The sequence below is a fragment of the Budorcas taxicolor genome, chromosome 1, assembly GCF_023091745.1.
Source record: "Budorcas taxicolor isolate Tak-1 chromosome 1, Takin1.1, whole genome shotgun sequence".
In the NCBI taxonomy this organism is placed as follows: domain Eukaryota; kingdom Metazoa; phylum Chordata; class Mammalia; order Artiodactyla; family Bovidae; genus Budorcas; species Budorcas taxicolor.
This window is the reverse complement of record NC_068910.1, coordinates 87,704,906-87,727,192: the sequence shown is the minus strand read 5'-3', so window position 1 is coordinate 87,727,192 and position 22,287 is coordinate 87,704,906. Positions and strand designations below refer to the sequence as shown.

The window sequence follows — 22,287 nt, the reverse complement described above, 5'->3', positions numbered from 1 at the left end:
CTCTATGTCACTGGAGTAAATTATTTGAGGAGTTACTTCAATGTTTATTCTTACCTGCCTTATCAGTCAAAATATTAAATTATATCCATGCAGGAACATAAACATACCTATTTAAGAAACCTAACCCCCAACTGTTTGAAGCACTCAGATCTTAAATGATCTTGATTTGCATTCTCTAGCTTACCTATTCATTTATTGCTTTCATTTACAAGTTAACTGTGTCAGCCAGTCAAAATTATGGTTTATAGTAAAATCAATATTTAACTTTAGTAGGATATATTGGACTTCCCTGGCAGCTCAGATAATAAAGAATCTGCCTGCAATACAGGAGACCTCAGTTGATCCCTGGGTTGGGAAGATCCCTGGAGAAGGGAATGGCAACCCACTACAGTATTCTTGCCTGGAAAATCCCATGGACAGAGGAGCCTGGTGGGCTATAGGCCATGAGGTTGCAGAGTCAGACACAGCTAAGTGACTAACACACACACAGGATATATACAAGGAGGACAACCTATGTTTAATTAATGTTTTCCCTGATATCAAAATATTTTCAGTCTCTCTGTAGTGGCCTGTGACTTTTGTCACCAACCATCTATCCCTTTCATGTAATAATACCCTCATCTTTCTTTACTCTACCCTCAGTCTATAAACTTTGGATAAACTTGATCCCATCTTGTCTCAAAGTTAAGCATAAACCAATGAAGGAAATTATTTCTCTGGACAATCAGAAGAATCGAATTCCCTGAACACAGTGTGAGGTTCAGAGATATGAATTTGCCCAATGAAAACCAGTGAGATGCAGTGGGATCTTAAAACTTTATTTCTTTTCCTGTGGGATTTGAACTTGGAATCAAGTAGGTATGGGCAACCGACTTGATACCATGAAGACTGAGAATGAAGCAATGTTAATGCCTGAGCCAAGAGATGCCCTGCAAAAATCCTTCGTCCTCTGAAAGCAGCCAAGCCAGAAGCCACATCTCCCACGGGATTTTCTATCACAACTGGCTACATAGCCCCTTGAGCTTCCCAGGCAGCCCTAGTGATAAGGAACTCACCTGCCAATGCAGGAGAAAAAAGAAATGCAGTTTGATCAGTGGGTCAGGAAGATACCCTGGAGAAGAAAACGGCAACCCACTCCAGTGTTCTTGCCTAGAGAATCCCATGAACAGAGGAGCCTGGCTGGCTACAGTCCATTGGGTCACAAAGTCAGACATGACTGAAGCAACTTAGCATGCACATATCCGCTTTATCTTTAGGAATTTGGGGTTGGATTTTCTGTCTTTTGTAAGTTTTTTTTTGTGTGTGTGAACCCTCGCCCCCTACAGTGGGAGTGTGGTCTTTTTAAAAAAATAAATCGTATTTACTAATGTCTGTGCTGGGTCTTTGTTGCTGCACATGCTTTTCTCTAGTTGTGGTGAACAAGGGCTACTCTCTAGTTGCCCTGTGCAGGCTTTTCTTTGCAGTGGCTTCTCTTGTTGCAGGGCTTCAGGCTTCAGTAGTTGCATGGGCTCAGTAGTTGTGGTTCCTAAGCTCTAGGGCACAAGCTCAGTAGTTGTGGCATACAGACTTAGTTGCTCCAGGCATGTGGAATCCCACGGGATCAGGGATCAGGGATTGAACCCAGGTCTCCTGCATTGGTAGGCGGATGCTTTACTACTGAGCTGCCAGGAAAGCCCTGTATAGGTTTTTGTTTGCTTGTTTTTGCTTGCTTGTTTTTGCCTGCTGTAAACTTCATGCCTATTATAAACACTGTATTGTGCACTTAAAACTTTGCCAAGAAGGTTGATCTCACTTGAAGTTTTCTTACCACAATGACAACGATGAATAAGTTAGACAAAGGGGGCAGAGGGAGGGAGCTGGCCTTTTGCGTTACCTTTGAAGAGTGGGAGATCTTTAATGAGCAAGTTATTTGGTGAAATCTGTACAGCGGGGGTGTACTGATACCATTTAAGTGCCAGAAACAGAGCGTGTAAAACTACAACAACTACACTTGTTTATTTATATTTACCATCCTGAGGCTCAGAGAGAGATTAATGGAGGAGACCAGGGGAATATGATGGTGCAATAAACTTGACCTCTCTAAGATCTGTTTTTTGAGCGCTACAAATATAGTTTCTACTCGTATATTTAGTGTATACTTTACATAGTTGAAAATAATAGATACAGAGATCAGTTGAAGATTAAAAATCTTGCAGCTCTAGTCCTTTATATATGACTGCCCTCCCCGCCACCAAAGTTTCTTTCTGTCTCTGATATATTTGTCAGGCAACGGTGTTGCTAATATTCCTAACTGATGATGCCCATATATTTGATATTTTTGTAAGAATTTCAGTCAATGGCAAAAGCAAAATTACCCTTTGATTTTTTTCCATTACAATAACTTTTCACTCATTAACTTTTGAATGGCTAAATATTCTCATGCCAAAAGCTTACAAAATAATTTATAAATTATTTCAAAGAATTTTCCAGCCCGCCTCTGTGAATATAGACCTCATCTAAATGACTATTCTTACCACTTACCATTTTTATCATTTTTATTCTCCAAAAGTTCTTATTTACTATGTTCAACATTCACAAAAAGGTAATTGGGAAATCAAGTATATAAATATAGGAACATAAAGAGAAAGTGTTGCAGTCAACAAAGGAAGAGACATTTTTAGCAATCCAGAACCCTATTGAAATAACTGTTAAAATTCTAAGGCAGGTATGTGTTTAACTTTTTTCATGTATACTATATCTCAAGAAGTAATCATATATCTTTTTTCTCTTCTTGGGTAATGTGATTCCAAAATAAATCTCATTTAAGCCAAGAAATTCTATATACCTTTTAGATTGTCTACTGTTTTTATAAAATGATCTAAAATATACAGTAAACATTTGAGTACATGAATTTTTAAACCACTCTTTAGCAAAGGAATATTTTCAAGTTTAAAAGATAACATTGGAATTAGAGTTTACTTTTCTTACCTTTCTGGATATGTAAGTGATTTTAGCTTGAGAAGCTGAATAGTGTATTTGCACGTGGAACATTGTTGATTTGAGCTTTGAAAATATGCCAAACCAATGCTTGAAATATTTGCAACATCATTTAAAAATTGACCAAGAATCTTGAATTCTTGAAGTTTGTAAAATATTTTGTGCCTCCTAAATATAAAATTTGATATCTCATCATATTAGTAATTTGAAATGTAATACAACTTTAAAATCAATACAACCTTATCAGTGTTAGGTAGAAATACCAATCTTACAGTGAAAAGGCCAAACAATAAAATATGTGACATTTATTAAAATAATATAAACTAATTAAAAACAAGATAAAGTAAAAAGATATGTAACTCCCACACTCAAATATTTGGGGAAAATATTTTGGAGAAAAATTGGGATGTCTTGTCTTTCCAACTCGGTGTCTAGATTCTACACTTGTCTAAGATTAGAGAATCCATATTTTGCTACTTTTTATTAGCCCCTGAACAGCTATCACCATTCTTTGAATGGACTGGACCACAAATAATATTCCTTTCCTGTTCTGTGCCACTTTGTCATATCATGGGTCTGCCTTTCTCTAAAGGAAAGAACAAGGGAGGAGGAGGAAAAATAAGAAAGAAGAGGAGGAAAGAAAGGGAAGGAGGAGGGGAGAGAGGATGGGTGGGAGACATGAAGGAAAGAAGGAAGGAATGAAGGAAGGAGAGAAGAGAAGGAAAAGGGGAGCAGGAAAGGGAAAGGAAAAGTAGAGGACCGGAAATTTTTTTTTAATCTGTTAAATAATTTCTTTGTTTGAGGCAACTGTCACACACAGAACGGCTGAAAAGCAACCGGCGGCACACCCAGCACTTGTGCCATCTTATATTTGGCCTGTTGCCTTCTCCTTTGGATTCCCAAAGCATCTAGACCCCAAAAAGGTTGTTATCACTCCCCTCAAAACCCACCCTGTCAGGGTGACTACTTCCTCTTTCACAGAACATGTCATTGGTCACATCCCTAACTTCTGTCCAAGAACTTATCTAGATTTCTCAGAGATACTTCAAAGTCAGCATATCCAGATGGAAACATGTTGTCTCCCCCACAAAACTCATATCTACTCCATTCATTCCAAATACCGACTGTTTGCTCCTGATCACCACGTCTCGACCTCCAGCTGAGCCCTGTCTAATGAGACCCAGACAACTGTTATTCACCATGTCTACTTGGATATCTCAAGAATGCCTAAAGCTCAGTAAGTTCAAATTTAATGACATCTTCCCCAACACTCACCTCTCACCAAAAACCCTATAGCTTAGAAATTTCCTTATAATTTTACGTGGAACCACAATGCACTGTCCATACCAGACAACTAGGCTTCACCCTTCAGATCATTCTCTCTTTCAACTCCTACATCTAATCTATCCTATGTGCCTGTACTCAGTGGGATATCTTGAATCTTCTTTGCATCCATCCTCATTCTCATTTTTTCATTTCCACTGAAAACACTTTATCTCAGGGCATCGTTGTTCTGTGCCTTTATTCTTGCAACAGCATCCTGTCTGTTCACTCTCCAATCCACTCTGGTCAAACTGTTTTTCCAAAACAAAACCCCAGTCCTGGCTCTATCCAGACTGCCCCAAAGCAAATACTTTATTGGTTTTCATTTGCTCAGTGACTAACATAATAACCCTTCAACATGTCCTACAAATTCTAATTCCTACAAAATCTAGGTGCTTTCTGTCTCATCATTCTCTTCCTTTCCCTGCCTCTGTTCTCAGACATATTAAAGTTCCTTCAGCTCCTGAAATGGACTACACTTCCTCCTGCCTCAGGAGTTTTGCCTTTGTTGGCCCTTCTGCCTGGAATCAGCAGAGCAGATTAACTTTGGCTCCTCAGTTTTGTCTCAACAAATATAAAAAGTCCTTAGAAAAAGCTTTAGTGACTCCACTATTTTATGTTCCCATACGTTCTATGGTTTGCCTCTAGACATTTTTCACAGACAGATCTTATTTACATAATTTTATCACTACTCGTTTATTTTATATCCTTTATTAGACCATACATTTAACGAGGGTAGTATCATGTTTTTCTCATCCTAGCATATTCAGCTCCTAGTACAGTGCCTAGCTCAATATGGTGGTGGTGGTTTAGTCACTAAGTCATGTCTAATTCTTGTGACCCCATGGACTGTAGCCACCAGGCTCCTCAGTCCATGGGATTCTCCAGGGAAGAATACTGGTGTGCATTGCCGTTTCCTTCTCCAGAGCTCAATATAGATATTAAAAGTTGTTTGGAAACAGAAATAGTGAACATCATTATTTTATTTGTATTATGTACAGGAAGTTCCCCACATACGAATCTTCAAGTTGTGAAGTTTCAAAGATGTGAACATGTGTTCTCATGTCCAGTCGCATGTTAGTTCAGGTGTCTGGTGTACACTGCCCCATGCATTAATCTTCTACAAGTAGCTGTGCCCAGTAAAGTACACAAAACCACTGTGTAGAGTACAGGGGCACAGCATCGTTATCTCAAGCAGGATGTAAAAAAGCAAGTGTAAAGGCAGCAGAGGCGCAGCTGGTACTATTGTACTTTTCAAAGTACTGCACTGTAAGATTAAAAATGTCTTCCTTATTTTTTTTTCTGTTTGTGTTTTATGTATTATTTGTGTGAAAAGTATTATAAACTTACAGTACAGTACTACGTAGCCAATTGTGTTAGTTGGGTACCTAGGCTAACTTTGTCGGACTTATGAACACACTCTTGGAATGGAACTCATCCATATGTAGGGAACTTTCTGTGTTTGTAAACTCTATCTGCTCTCTAGACTATAAGTATGAAGGAACAGAAATCTAATTTTCCCTAAATTTGTCCTTAATTTCTAGTATAGTTCAAGAAATGTTATTGAATGGTTATATTGGTTTCTCTCCTTGTATCTCCTAGCTCGGTGAATGATACCATAATTCAAATAGGCACCAAATTTAAAGCTCAAAGTCACTCCTAATCACTGTTCCCTTCACTTTCACATTTAATTAATCACAAAAACAAATCTATTCTAAATCCTAAAATCCCACTTCCATTGACTTGATCCAAGCCCCCATTATCTTTCATATAAATTATTATGATAGCCACCACTCTGCACCTGTTTCACACTAATCTCCCCAATACTCATCATGTGAGGAGTCAATCTAACCTGAATACACAATAGTGACACTCGGTTTTAAATCCTATATTGGCATATCAATATATTTGGCATCATATTACAATGTGTAAGTGATTTTTAGTGACATGGTAAAAAAAAAAAAAAAAGCTATATCATTCAGTATAAAAATCAGAAAGCAGAAAACACTTGCAAAAATATCCTAATTTTGCGAAGTGAAAAAATAACATATGCATGCACAGGGCCATATATAAGAATAAGAAAGAGCAGGAAAAGGAAGAGATTGGGGTGGAAGGGAAGGAGAAACAGGAGGAGGAGGGGAAGGAGAAAGAGGAATGGTTATAAACTAACTGGTAAATGGGAGTATCCCTGCATGATGTAATTATAGATTATTCTCACTTTCTACTGTATAGCACATTTTCTCCAGCAAGAAAATACTCCTACTTTAATTTTGAAAAGGGAAGTAAAAGATCATTTAAAAGTTTCTTACTCCCATGGCATCTAAAACAGTTAATATCCCAAAGCATGACTAAATTCATTAGCAAAGAATTATTAATAGAAAAACATTAAGGCCATTGGTCAGGCTTAGATGGACAGATTTACCTTGCGTATGGGTTTCATATTTTTTCATTTTTCATGAAAAATGTACTCATCAGGTGTTTGAATAAAATGCATCAGTATTTAAAATAGTATTCTGCACAGAACATGATTCTTTGAAATCAAGACTCATAATGTGTTTGCCTCCTGAACAAGCTTGAAACAACTGCTCTAGGACTGCAGTCTGTGTGCTGTTACTGAACTCAGCCACTTTCTATCTGCATGCCTTTGAAAGCACCCTCATCCATTCTCTGATGATAATACCATCCTTTTGAACATTTCCTTGCTTCTCCCTCTGGACTCCCATAGCTCATGAGTGTTCTGTTACTCTAAGACTCTTTACTGGAGCCTGTAATTATGCATTAGTCTACTTCAGTATTCTGTGACCTCCTCGAGAATGGTCACATTGCTATTTCAGTTTGGATCCCCATTATTTAGTGAAACACCTGAATACATTTGGTGCTAAATAACACTTGTTAAATAAGTAAATTTAAAAGCTAACAGAGCATGTGTCTGATAAGAATAAGTAATGAATCACAAATATATGTGTGCATGGGTATATACATATATATACAATTTTAAGCAATTTAAAGTAATAAACTATTGGGTTGGTCAAAAAAGTTCACTTGGGTTTTTCCACAAGGTGTTACAGAAAAATCTGGAAGAACGTTTTTGGCCAACTCAATATTATGGAATAATATCAATAGTTATTATAAAAAATCCTAGCAGTGCTCAAAATTAGGTGGAAAGTTTTTTTCTTTTAACTCTTGCAGTAGCTAGATGTATAACATGAACAAATTATTTCATTTCTTCCACATTTTGTATCTCCACTCATAGAATGAGTGAATTAGAATATGACAACCAGAGATCCATTTAATATTTAACAATTTAAGACTCACTGCATAGAAAATTTATATTGCTTGGATTATCTTGCAAAGTGGATGCTTGAGAAAATATATCTTACAAAAGAAAGAGACACTAAATCATACTTACTCATAGAGCCTTGGCTCTTCAGCAATTCCGAGTTGGTTTAATAATTTAAATGTAACATAGCCATCCTTCATATTTTTATCCAGAACAATTATACTGAGAACAAAATAATAGGCTACAAAACAAAAATGTGGAATGCAATTCATGTTATTTTTAAAACTTTATTTTGGTGCAGGTATGCATGTAAATATATATTTATATAATCTAGGCACATATTATATCTGCAAATAATATTGAGAGGCACTCATTTGGTACACAAGTAATAGATTTTCCCTTTTGTTAAATTTTCACTAGTCTTGAAAAAATGAGGAATGAATGCTTGCCAGTCAGTCATGAGTATAGTGAAAAGTTGGTCAAATAATCAGTAAATACTAACTGGTCTCAAAACCAAAAAATATCAGAATTTAGGTCAATTAATTTTTCTCTATCAGTACATCTAAGGTAAGTATTATAAGGTTCCTTAATTATATGATTAATAGTCCTATCTATATTTACTTGACAAATATAATTCCTAATTTCACTGGCTGTTTAGGAATGACAGTAAAATTGTTATTTCGTCACTAAGTCATGTGCAATTCTTTTGTGACTCCATGGACACAAATGGCCTGCCAGGCTCCTCTGTCCATGGGATTTTCCAAGCAAGAAGACTGGAGTGGGTTGCCATTTCATTCTCCAGGGGATCTTCCCAAGCCAGGGATGGAACCCTCATCTCCTGCACTGACAGATGGATTCCTTACCGCTGAGCCACCAGGGAAGCCAGACAATAAAATTAGACAATCCTATATAGAGTGAGATCACAGTATCTCTTTTTCAAAATGTCATTACAAAAATTGATACAACTTTCAGAGGAAAAGATGCTGAACTCATCCCTTTACCCATTATTGTCTGGGCTACACAGAAATTTCCTACTCTCTGTGAATTTTCCCAAGTATTGTGCAAAACTCTTGGAAGACAATGTATATAAACAGAATGTGGAATAGATGAACTTTTCTTCTGAGATACACATGTACAAAAATTGTGCATGTTAGCTGTTAAATGTTTCTATTAAACAGCTAAGAGTACTTAGATCCTTAGTATACCTCAAAGTAATTGGCCCTTATCAATTGATAGCACAAAAGACATAAAGGAACACTTTTTACTTTGCAGTGACTGCCCAGCATTAGATAGAATATCTTGGTCCCCTCATCCAAAACAGTGGGTACTCATACTGCTCAGATGATTCCCGGAAGTATGATATATTGAGATGGTACATAATTACCCTGACTCCTGGTATAATTACATAGAAATTCTGGGTTAAAATTCATAAATTAGATATATAACCAAGCACAGATGAAGAAAGACCAAATACTAGGAGGCAGCAATGAAGAGAAATTACAGGCAAGTCTCAAGAATTGAAGCCCTGGGTCTCTAAAGGACTTGAGAACTGGTTGTAGCATGGAGACAGAGACGGAAGTGTCAACTTCCATGCAACACTGAGGGATGGAGCCTAAATGAAAAACCCTGCACAGAGTCAGGGACCTTAACTCTCTACTTTGTCATTGAAAGAGAAACTTGGAAAATGCTTCCTACTGGTTGTGTATTAGTCTTAAGTGGAAAAAAAAAAAAATTCCCTGAGACTAAAATAAACTCCAGGTAACACAGAATTTAAATTTACAAGTCCCTATTGGTTAAGGAGCTCCATACATTTACATGGAAAATCCTCCAGGGTTATGGTACATAAATTCTGGAAAAAAACAAAATCCACCTTGTTTTGAAGGGAGAATTTTGAAGAGTGATGAGAGTTTTCTATGACAAAATGTGGCATGAATATTTATTTTGAAATAACACAAACATTTTTCATTCAATTTTAATAGAGACTTAGATTGAACATCGAGACTAGAAAATGATAAAAATAAATCATGACTAAATTATTAGATGAGCAAATGAATATATGTACACATATATAAGTTTAACCAGAAGAAAACAATAGATTATTTAAATTAACAGATTAATAAATAAACATACGTATACATATATAAGTTTAACAAGACTAAAACTGTAGATTATCTCCATTAGATTACTAATAATGAAAATATAAACTTATATTAAAGCAAGAGAATTAATATCTTTAAAGTACTCAATGAAAATGACTCTCAGTGTAGAATTCTATTCTGGACTAAAATTACACTTCAGAGTAAGAAAACAATAAGGACATTTTCAGGGAAGCAAACTGAGAGACATTACTTAGTGAAAAGTTATTAAGGATCTATTTTAGCGAGATAAAGATTAAGTCCAAAAGGAAGGAGATGAGGAGGGAAAAAAGGACAAGTTAAAATGTAGAAAACTGAAAATGGTAAACAAAAGTGAACATCTGATTAATGATAATATTCATAATAATTATTCCTTGTTAAATAAGTGAAATAAAATACTACAGAATATATATTAAAGATAGAAAAAAAAGCACAAGATTTAAAGGCTCTATGAAATAAATTGTTGTTGTGTCAGAATCTGATAAATGTCTGTGAGGCAAAAAATGATGCATTTCTAATTATGAAGCAAAAAAAAAAGAAAGCAAGTCACCATGAAAATATGAAAATCCTGAAACTATATAGCTAAAACTCACAGCTTCAGAATACATAAAGCTAAAACACAAACAATGTAACTCCTGCTAAAATAAAAGATTTAAACAGCATTTGAATTGCCACATAGAGAAAATGTCCAAGATGTGACTGAAAATTATCTGTTATACCAAGAACAAAGAAAATCACAACTCTGGTGAGAAAAGACAATAACTAATGCCAGTGCTGAGATGAATTAGATGCTGGGAAAATCTGACAAGGATTTTAAAGGAACCATCGTAAAAATGCTTCAGAGTCAGAGGCTGCTGAAAAAAGATGAAGGAATAGAAAAATCTCAGCCAAGAAATAGACACTATAAAAGAAAATAAAGTAGACATTACATAAATGACAGCTACCATAATGGACTCAGAACTTGTGGGATAGTCTCAGTAGTAGAGTGGAAATAATAGAGGACAGAAATCAGTGAACTGGATGACAGATCAATCTGCTGCTCAACCTGAAAACAGAGAAAAAACAGACTGAGAGAAAAATGGACAGAGCCCCAGGGACCTGTCAGACTATAGCAAAAAAAATTATAATCAAGCTTCAGAACACTAAAAGGAAACAGAAAAATATCCTGAAAGCGGCCAAAGAGAAATGATGTGTTATCTACAGAACAACCAATTGAGTTACAATGAATCCGAAACCACAGAGGCCAAAAAGAAGTGATAACAACACTTTTCAAGTGCTGAAAGAAGGAACTCAACTCTAATTCTTATACACAGAAAAACTATACTTTGAGAATAAAGGAGGAATAGAGACATTTTCAAAGAAAACAAAGAATTTCTCTTTAGCAGACTCATTCTTACATATTGTGAGAAACAACACCGAGGAATTGATGAAGTAAATAATTCTGGAGTATCAGAAACAAAAAGGGGAAAATGGGAAAAGAAAAAATATGGGTACACACAATAAAGTGGGCTTTTCTGGTAGCTCAGACTGTAAAGAATCTGCGTGCAATGAGGGAGGCCTGGGTTAGATCCCTGGATTGGGAAGATCCCCTGAAGAAGGGAATGGCAGCCCACTTCAGTATTCTTGCCTGGAGAATTCCATGGACAGAGGAGCCTGGTGGGCTACAGACCATGGAAGTGGAGAATGTAAAGTAACCTAAATGGAAGTGAAGTTCTCACATTTCACTTGAAGTGATAAATATTGATACCAGTAGACTGTGAAAACTCACATATGTGTATTTAATGGTAGTAGACCTCCCCAAATATGTCCATGTCCTAATCTCTGGACTTGTGAATATGTTACCTGAAATGTCAAAGAATAATTAAGAATGCAAATGGAATTAAGGTTGCTAATAAGCTGCCCTAAGAAGAGAGAGGTTATCTTGAATTACCCAAGTAGGCATAATACAGTTCCAAAGATTGTAATCACCAAGCCTTAAAGGTGGAAGAGGAGGACAGAAGAAGAGAATCAGAAAAAGAGTTACAATGCAGCAGGATGGTCAAAGTGATTGCTTCTTCTTTATTCTTCTTTGTAATAATTATTTTAGATATTCTAAGATATGTGCTTTTCAATATAAATTTAAAACAAGATTGTCTATGTTTAAAGGAACACATATAATTATAAAACTGTTAGAAAAAAAATTGAGTGAAAATCTTTAGGACTGAGGGCTCATCAAAGAGTTCTTAGATGTCAAAAGAATATTCCTTGAAAAGAAAAAGTGATAAATTAGACTTCATCAAAAGTAAACCCTTTTGCCCTTGTGAAAGCCCTTGTGAGGAAGATGAAATAACACTCAAGTTTCAAACTAGGAAAAAATATTTGCAGACCAAATCTTCAACAAGGAAAGGACTACCAATAAAAATATATGAAGAACCCTCAAAAGCCAATAGTTTAAAAAATCCAATTGGAAAATGAGCAAAAGACTCAAACACAGTTCACCATACAGAGAAGATATGTGAACTCATAAGCCATTAGGGTGACAAAAATTAAAACCTTAACAAGATAATGACAACACCAAATGCTAGTAAGAAATCACTCATTAGATCACTCATACTTTGCTGTGGGTAATAAAAGATGGTCAGCCATGCTAAAAAATTCTCAATTTCTTATAAGGCTAAATGTGAATTTAACTTCTGATTCTGTATTTATATTCCTGAGACTTTATACCAGAGAAATTATAAGTTCACATGAAAACTTGTATACAAATAGCCAACGTAACTTTAATATAATAGTCCAACCTAAAAACATCCCTAATGTTCTACAACATATGAATAATAAAACAAACTTTAGTGCATACATGCCATGGAATACTATTCAGCAATAAAAAGGAATGAATTATTGATACTTGGCACAATACAAATGAACCTCCAGAAATTATGCTGAGTTTAAAAATTTCAGTTAAAAAGTAACATAGTGAATGCTGCTGCTGCTGCTGCTGCTGCTGCTAAGTTGCTTCAATTGTGTCCAACTCCGTGCAACCCCATAGACAGTAGCCCACCAGGCTCCCCTGTCCTTGGGATTCTCCAGGCAAGAACACTGGAGTGGATTGCCACTTCCTTCTCCAATGCATGAAGGTGAAAAGTGAAAGTGAAGTCGCTCAATCATGTTTGACTCTTAGTGACCCCATGAACTGCAGCCTACCAGGCTCCTCCGTCCATGGAATTTTCCAGGCAAGAGTACTGGAGTGGGTTGCCGTTGCCTTCTCCGAACATAGTGAATAATTCCCTTTATATAACATTTTTCAAAATGACAAATTTTTAGGAATATATTAATGGATGTCAAGGATTAGAAACAGCAGGATATGAAGGTGGTATTAATATTTATAGCTATAAAAGTGCCACTCAAGAGGTCTGATAGTGATGGAACAGTTCAATATCTTCACTGGGATGATAGATACAGAGCTCTATATTTGATGATTAAGTTATAGAGAACTAGACACACACATACACACACACACACACACACCAGTGAGGAAATATAAATAAGATGGATGGATTGTAGCAATATCGTGTGATAGTTGGACATGACTCAGCGACTGAATTGAGTGATATTATATTTATTCTATAGTGTTACAAAATTTTACAACTGAATAAAGTGTACACTGGATCCCTCTGCATTGGTTCTTACATCTGCATGTGAATCTAAATTTAATTCAATAAAAATTTTAATGAAAAAAATGGATGAGCCCAATTCTGAATTTGAAAGAGCCTCTTGAGGGCAGGAAAGGAAAGTGAAAAAGCTGGCTTAAATTTCAACATTCAGAAAAACTAAGATCATGGCATTTGGTCCCATTACTTTATGGCATATAAATGAGGGAAAAGTGGAAATAGTAGCAGATTTTATATTATTGGGCTCCAAAATCACTGTTGACAGTGACTGCAGCTACAAAATTAAAAGACACTTGCTCTTTGGAAGAAAAGCTGTGACAAACCTAACAATGTATCAAAAAGCAAAGACCTCATTGATGACAAAGCTCCACATAGTCAAAGCTATGGTTTTTCCAGTAGTCATGTCTGGATGAGAGAGCTGCACCATAAAGAAGGCTGATCACTGAAGAATTGATACTTTTGAACTCTAGTGTTGGGAGAGGCCCTTGGACAGCAAGGATATCAAACCAGTCAATCCTAACGAAGAGCAACCCTGAATATTCATAGAAGGACTGATAATGAAGATGAAGCTTCAGTACTCTGGCCACCTGATGGGAAGAGCCAACTCATTGGAAAAGATCCTGATGCTAGGAAAGATCGAGGGTAGGAGGAGAAAGGGGTGACAAAGGATGAGATGGTTGGATGGCATCACTGATTCAATGGACATGAGTTTGAGCAAACTCCAGGATATAGTGAAAGACAGGGAAGCCTGGTATGCTGCAGCCCATGGGGTTGCAGAGTTGGACACGACTTAGTGACTGAACAATTCTGAATAACAGGACACCTCACAAACATTTAAAATTCTTAAAAATTGATAACAACTTTGACTGCAAAATATCTACAGTGGAGGTGAGGTGAAGTCGCTGAGTCATGTTCGACTCTTTGCGACCCCATGGACTGTAGCCTACCAGGCTCCTCCCTCAATGGGATTCTCCAGGCAAGAGTACTGGAGTGGGTTGCAATTGCCTTCTCCAGGAGATCTTCTCGACCTAGGGATCGAACCCAGGTCTCCCGCATTCCAGGCGGATGCTTTAACCTCTAAGCCACCAGGGAAGCCCATATCTACAATAACTGACCAAAAATATCTTATTGGGTCTATTTCAAATATTCATTCCTCAGGAACCGGAATCAATGGCAAACTTATGGAAACATATTTCATAATATTTTCATATAATAGTGTTTTCTTTATTTAAACCACTTTAAGCTCCTGATCGCTAAACAGAATAATTTTACTTTTTTTTAATACTTCCTCATAAATCTAATTATTTAATAAGTTTCTGAGATTTTCTCCTGTTCTCCAACCAAATTTTCTCTTATTTAACTCTAAATAAATTGGGAAGATTATTATTTACTTGCACATTTTGTATTTATATAATTTAGTTTCAGTTTCCAAAGGGGAGCTAATAGTGTAGATAGATGTCTTAAACTCTGTGAGTTGTTATATGCTGACATAACACTAAACATGGGAGAACAGTCATGGAAATTGAGGGGGAAAACAAAAGACATCATCGATTGTTTTTTGGAAGAATATTACCCAAAGCATATGCTCATTTTATTTGAATTTGTACAACTGACCCTCTAGCAAATTTTAAAGTTCCTTGAAAGCACATAATGAAATTTGAATTTTGGATAAAAATTGAAATTAGTGTATAAAAACTAATAATTAGTTCATTTGTTAAAAAAATGTTAACTTACTACAGAATGGATTTGTTCCAACAGTATCCAAAAATACAGTCGTCCTGAGAGTTGTGTTTTCTATCCTTTCTTTCAAAATATCTTTCCATAGCTCAGTTTGATAACCTGAGATTTGAGAAATAGAATATTAGTCACTGAATTTGCATCAAATATAAAATATAAAAACATCTAATTACTGAAAAGAACTAAAGGATCAATGTATTATAAGAATAATTACAATTTATGGATTTTTATAACTTAAAATCACTTTTCAAAGAATTTCACATCCTATTTATTTCAACTATAACAACTCTTAGATGGAAGATTCACAAATAAATCTACACACTGGAAATCATATCAGATCTTTGCATACTCCATATGGTTAAAGTCCATTTGCCAAAGTTTTTATTTATAAGTTGGTAACTTTACCTGAAACTCCTTTTAGTGAATTCAGTAGAATAAACTGATTAGATAAAACTTGAACATAAAATTTAACTCCATGAGCACAGCCTCCAATTCTCTTATATACATATTCATGCTGATACAGCATGTATATGTACACATTATACATACAAGGTATATAGTATAGATATCACCTCTATTATATGTGAAATATATATATCATCTATGCTATATATATATAATACTATATATTGTATGTATAGTACATATTTCAGATATAAATCTTCTTTGTACATATAGAATATGTAATATACACACACATATCTAAGATGCTTCCTACTTCATGTATGTGTCTATTTCTATATTGCTACCTCCAAATTTGAAATCTGAATGCAGTAGACAGAATATTGAATTGAAAATTCAGAGATTTAACTCTAGTTTTCACTTGTGCCCTTAAGCAATCCACATGTTCACACTGGGTCACAATTTACTTTGGAAAAGCCATAGGACCAGAAAAGCAATCCCCAACATGAGGGCTGAAGAAAACCAATCCCACTAAGATATATTATATAAACTAAAATATATTCTAGACAGAGAGGTCTATGAGGAAATAAGTCTAGCAAAGCCTGCAGATTGCTTGCCTCTTCTAGTGATTCTCTACATTTGTTAGTATATACCTCCTATGAAAGAAAGTCACAGGAGGCTGGTTAATTCAGACTTTGTCATTGCTACCCATTTAATTGAAGCTACTTGGCTTTGGAAACATTTCTAGTAGACCTGTCGTCATACAATTAGATGTCTACATGCTCATGACATACTTGGGGTCTGGTATTGTCTTTGGCAAACACTGAACAAGCAGCCTCTGAGATTCATTTCCAGCTTTAAAATTCTATTTTTATGTGGATTCTTTTTTCTCTATAATTTCCCACAGTCAGACTTCAGTTAATCAAAAGTTGCAATACTTAACTGTTCTTACCAAGTTTATTGATTTAGAAAGTATAAACCATGGGTGATTCATATCTACTTGCTAAATAACAAATGCTAACCATGGCTCATACCTCTTCTTCACTTCTTAAGACTGCCCTTAAAAATACAAACTAACAGCGTCACTAAATAAGAATAAGTTTCTTTCTTTAGTGGAAATATAGATGGATGATAGATCCTTCTGTGTGTTAAGAACAAGGACCATCAAGAGGCTACCACATGCATACACTACATGCAGCATGGAAAAGAGGTTGACCAAGTTCCTCTCACTAAGACTCTTCAAAACATTTACTAGGAAATGAATTATTTTCTCTGTCCTACAGAAGACTTTTCCAAAAAATGTTAGTATATTAACAACTAAACATGAAAGCTTCCAGCAGAAAATAATAACACAATTATGTTGTTCACTTTCCACAAAGAATTAGAGTAATTATAACAATCTCTCTTACCTAGTTTAGGACATGATTTTTCCTTAAAGTCAGCACAATCCGCACATAAACCAGTCTTATAATCTTTGTATGAACGACAAGAAAATGAAATAAAATTGCAGCTCGTTTCCAAAGCTGCCATGAATAAGTAAACTGCTCTCTGGTGGTCACATTTAATAAATTCAAGTCCTTAAGTGTTAAAAATCAAGCAGTTAGATCAAGTTCAAGTAAATTAGAAAAAAAATTAAAGATTAAATTCTACCTAATTCTGTGCACTGTATGAATATCACAATGCTGACTACAGTGCAGTTTTATCTCAGGTAACTTAATAAATGGTACCATTGAAAGCTTAAATATAGTATGCCTTGTACATGAAATATATAAGAAAATTTTCTAAAGTAATTAAAGTAGCAAAAATGTTTAATTTCAGTACTTTGACAAATTACACACACAGTGCTACCATGTTTAATTATTAGTGTACACATCACTCCCTTCTAAACTCTCACCCCTAACATTCCTACTCAATGTCAAAGATACCTATGCAAACAGGTGACATTAAAGATTTATCATGTCCCTTTCCTTTCCTAACTTCTCACATTCCTGTTCCTTTGATTAAATTACTCTAGCTTTTGTGACCTTTAAAGATGTGGTTCTTGACCAGTTCCCACTGTAGATCTCAGGACATTTCTCACTGTGGCTCTAAAGTAAGCCAACTTCCACACAGAGAGCAGTTGTTTAGCTCTTTATGTACAGAATGACCAAGTGCAAAAGTTCACAATCTGTGAATAACACACAATAAAATTATGGTAATGGTTGGAGAAGAAAATGGCAACCCACTCCAGTATTCTTGCCTGGGAAACCCCATGGACAGAGGAGCTTGGTGGGTTATAGTCTATGGGGTCACAAAACAGTCAGTCACAACTTAGCAACTAAACAACAACAACAATGGTAAAAATTAAATCCTGAAACCAAAATTGTGTTATATGATACTTGGGCTACACATGCTTCTTCACTGACATAACTTCTAATGTTTAAACTGATAAACTCAAAATGTTGAGATAATAGGTTTCATCCACAATCAAATGAGATGTCTACTGTCAACATTTATGAACTCAGAAGGATCAAACTAGACCATTTCCACCAGTAACTCCTGAATGATGAGCAATGGTGAAAAACTCTTGACCACAGATTAAAAAGGAAAAAAGAAACGGATTTTCTTTCATTCTTTTGAAGCATGCACAATTTATTCTAAAATATTTTTTGTATACCTGAAAAAATTGATTTAGGACAGCCAGGTTGCTTTTTCCCTCCATTTGGATAAAAATCGATATGTCCCAAGGGTTGTTTAATGCCTAAACCTAAGAAGAAAAGACCCAAGAATCACAAAGTATATATAATCAGTTCAGCAACACATATAAAACAAAGTTTCCTATAAAATTCATTGACAGTAACTCAAAATGTGAATCGAAAATAAAAATCTCTTTTTCAAAAGATGACTTTTTTGGTATCGTTTCCTCAATTTAACATCTCATGCAAATTACATTTCATTAATTTAATACATTTACATGTGACCAGTGTATTATGGGCCCATAACAGTTCTTTGTGTTATGAATATATCAATACAACTGAAAAAGGAAGAGCAAAAGATACTCATTGTAGTGGAAATTACATCCTAGTGGAAGAAAGACATCATAAACCAGTAAAAATGCAGTATGTCAGATAATAATAAGTGCTACAGAGAAAAATTAAGCAGAATAAGCGACAGTGAATGTGGTAGGTTGGACTTTTAAATAGTTTGGAAAATTTCTTACTGATGAGGTGAGAATTGAACAAAGATGTGAAGTGTGAAGGATGTGAGTGAGGCAGAATCAAGCAGATATCTGTGTGCATATGGGCTGTTTAAAGAATCCAGTTTATCTGGTATAACATGTGAGAGAGAGCACTGGAGGAAATGAAGCTAAGTCATTTAGGACTTTTTAGGTGTGATCTTTCACTCTCATTCTGGATAATAATGCATAGCATTTGATGCTAGACTCACTAACTGGAAAAATCAAAAGATGCTACTTCAACTGGAACAAGTTGGGCCAGAGTGACATGAAACATGTAGCTATGATTTAAGAACATCTGTATACACTCATCCATTGACATCCATGGGGTATTGGTTCCAGGAACTCCCCTCCATCTCCCACTCTCCCACAGAGACATGAAAATTTGAGGATGCTCAAGTCCGTTATACAAAATGATACAGCACAGTCATCCCCCCTTGCCCACAGTCATCCCCCCTTGCCCACAAGTTCCACATTCATGCATATGGACAGCCAACTGTATCTGTAGAACCTTGGGACATTAGGGGAGGTGCAATTTCTAGGTAGATTAACCGATATGGGGTCTCTAACCTAGGGGAGCCATAGAAATTTAAAAAAAAAAGGTAGCAAGCTCAGAATATTTGGGAGTGTGATCTAACTGCCAAGTAAGATAACAATGCTTTGGCTTGGGTTTCAAGAAATTTCCTACAACATAATGAACTCTTCAGAGAGATCAGCAATATATTGAGCACAGCAAAGATAAATACTTGGGTCTGACAGTAAGGATCAAGATGCAGCTACTTGATTTAGTTCTAGTTAGTATCAGGACAAGATAACAGCCCTGCATTACCAGGGCCTGGGGACACTGGGCATGAGCATTATAGGGAAGGGGATACGGGGTATAAGGAGAGACAAAAGGCAACTTGGGTGACTTCCTCAGAATTCCCTGGAATCCAGGGAAGTGCATGTAGGATTTGATTGTGTCAGTGGGGAGGATAAACTAACCAACTCCTCCTCCCATTCCATCCCCCACTTAGCTTGTAGAATTTTAGTAAGGAAGAACAGTCTTCTAAATGTAACCCCCAAGAAGCCCAATAATTTTGGAGATCTTTAAAAATTCTTCATATTTGAACTCATCATAAGAGTTCTGCAACTAGGGGGCATCAGGTTTAGAGCCATTATTTTCTCCAATCTGCATCTGAAGTAGAATCAAAACTAAGACTGCTCAGGAATCAGGAAGAAGCAAAAGATATTTATTATTAACTTACAAGTAGCCCTTGATTCAGGCATGTGTTTTCCCTTTTATCAGATGGAAGGGGCAGGGCAGTTGAGTCTGCTTGGGCCATTCATTCTCTTGGTTTCAAGAAGGGTGGGGAGAGCAGATATGTTTTTTTTAATTTTCTTTTTATTGTAAAATATAACACATACATGCAGAAAAGCATATAAGACACAAAACTAAAGATTAATTAATGAATATAAAGCCAACAGCCACTTAGCTACCAAACCAATGTCAGGAAATAACCCAATAACCAACACCTTACTTTTCTATAAAAATAAAAACCACTTTTTCTTTTCATACTTTTTCCTACTTCTATTCTTTACCTTATAAGGATGCTTCCAAACCAATATATTTTATATTAGCTCATTGTGGAAATATGTTTCAATTGACTCATATTTCAAGCATGCTTTTGTGTCTGGCTTCTTTCAGTTATCAGTATATTTGTGATATTAGACCACATTGTCAGGTATAAATGTAGTCACTCATTTGCAATGATTCGTTGCTATACAGTATTTCATTGACACACCTACCACAACTTATTTATCCATTCTTCTGTTGATGGACATATGTTGTTTCAAATTTAAGGTTAATATATATTAATACTATGAACATCCTTGAACACATACATTAATGCATATTTGAAAGCATAAGTGTTGGTCACATACCTAGGAATAGAATTGTTGTGTTATAGAATGTGCGTATATTCAATTTTAATAAATGATCCTAAATAAATTGCCAAAGAGGTTGTACCAATTTATACCACTACCAACAACATACAAGTATCTCTGTTGTTTTACATACCCTCTTAATAGATGGTCTTTCCAGACTTTTTAATTTTAGTCATTCTGGTAGGCATGTGGTATTACACGAGGTTTTAATTTACATGTTTCTGCTTACTGAAGATGTTAAGAACTTTCCAGTGCCTAGTTGGCATTTCCCTTTTGTAAAATGTCTGATCAAGTCTTGATTTAATTAAGTTCGATTTTTCTTTATTACTGATGTATAGGACTGACTTACCTGTTTTCCTGTTTTGGCTTGCTGTTAGCTTTCATGAGGTTCTTTAATGAGTTCTTAATTTTAATATAATCAGACATCTTAATGTTTCAATTTGGGTTACAGATTTTCATGTACACTTTAGAAAAATGTTATGTTACAAATATTTTTAAAATAATAGTTCATAATATGTTTATTGCTTTTCCTTTCACCATAGGAAAAAATTTTCCTATATATTTCCTATATTTTCCTATTTTGCGTTTTACGGGCATTAGAGATATATTATTTCATTTAGAGTTTTCAGTTGACTGACACAGAATCCCTAACCAAAAAGTCTATAAATAACAAATGTTGGAGATGACGTTAAGAAAAGGGAACCCTCATACACTATTTATAGGAATATAAATTGGTGCAGCCACTAAGGAAAACAGTATGGAAATTCCTTAAAAAAAAACTAAAAACAGAACTACCATTGATCCAGCAGTTCCACTCCTGGGTATATATCTGGAGTAAATGAAAACACTAATTTAAAAAGATCCATGCTCTCTAGTGTTCACAGTAGTACTATGTGCAAGACCCATGACAGGAAGCAACCCACGTGCCCGTCAACAGACTACTGGATTAAGAAGTGAATGGAATATTAGACAGCCATAAAGTGAAATACTGCCATCTGCAGCAACGTGGACAGATCTAGAGAATATGCATAGTGAAATAAGTCAAAGAAAAACAAATACTATATGATATCACTTATATGTGCAATCTAAAATATAATACAAATAACTGTATATAAAAAACAGAAACAGAGTCACAGATATAGAAAACAAAACTACCAAAGGGGCTACCAAAGGGGAGAAAACAGGGGGAGGGACAAACTAGGAGCATGGGATTAATACATTAAACAGACAAGCAACAGGGCTTTACTGCATAGCATGGGGAATGATACCCAATATCTTGTAATAACCTATGGTGGAATATAATCTGTAAAACAAACAAACAGAAACACTATGATGTATATCTGAAACTTACACAATATTGTAAATCAATTATTCTTCAGGTTAAAAAATGAAACCCAGAAAAAATGAGAATCATTCTCATACTGTCCAGCAGTATCAAAATCATAATAAATCTAATAAGTTCCATAATTCTGTATTTTGTTTTACTGACTTCTTTGTCTACCCTTACACTAATGTGACACTGTCTTCATTACAACCATAAGATTTAATAACTGGAAGAGTATGTCTTTGTGCTTTTTTTTTCTTCAAGAATACTTCAATGGTACTTGACCCTTTGCATTCCACATTAATCTTAGAATTAGTTTGTGA

General features: G+C 35.4%; 1 protein-coding gene across 1 annotated transcript in view; it reads right to left on the bottom strand.

The window, feature by feature from the left end:
* The window catches only part of LIPI (lipase I), a 54,504-nt gene that overhangs the window by 15,294 nt on the left and 16,923 nt on the right, over positions 1-22,287 (bottom strand). Inside the window, exons 4-8 of the mRNA XM_052644720.1 lie at positions 18,157-18,246; positions 16,910-17,077; positions 15,096-15,200; positions 7,709-7,820; positions 2,968-3,144 (exon numbers count right to left, since the gene is read on the bottom strand). Of these exons, the coding sequence (XP_052500680.1) occupies positions 2,968-3,144; positions 7,709-7,820; positions 15,096-15,200; positions 16,910-17,077; positions 18,157-18,246 (652 nt within the window). The remainder of the gene's footprint in view (positions 1-2,967; positions 3,145-7,708; positions 7,821-15,095; positions 15,201-16,909; positions 17,078-18,156; positions 18,247-22,287) is intronic.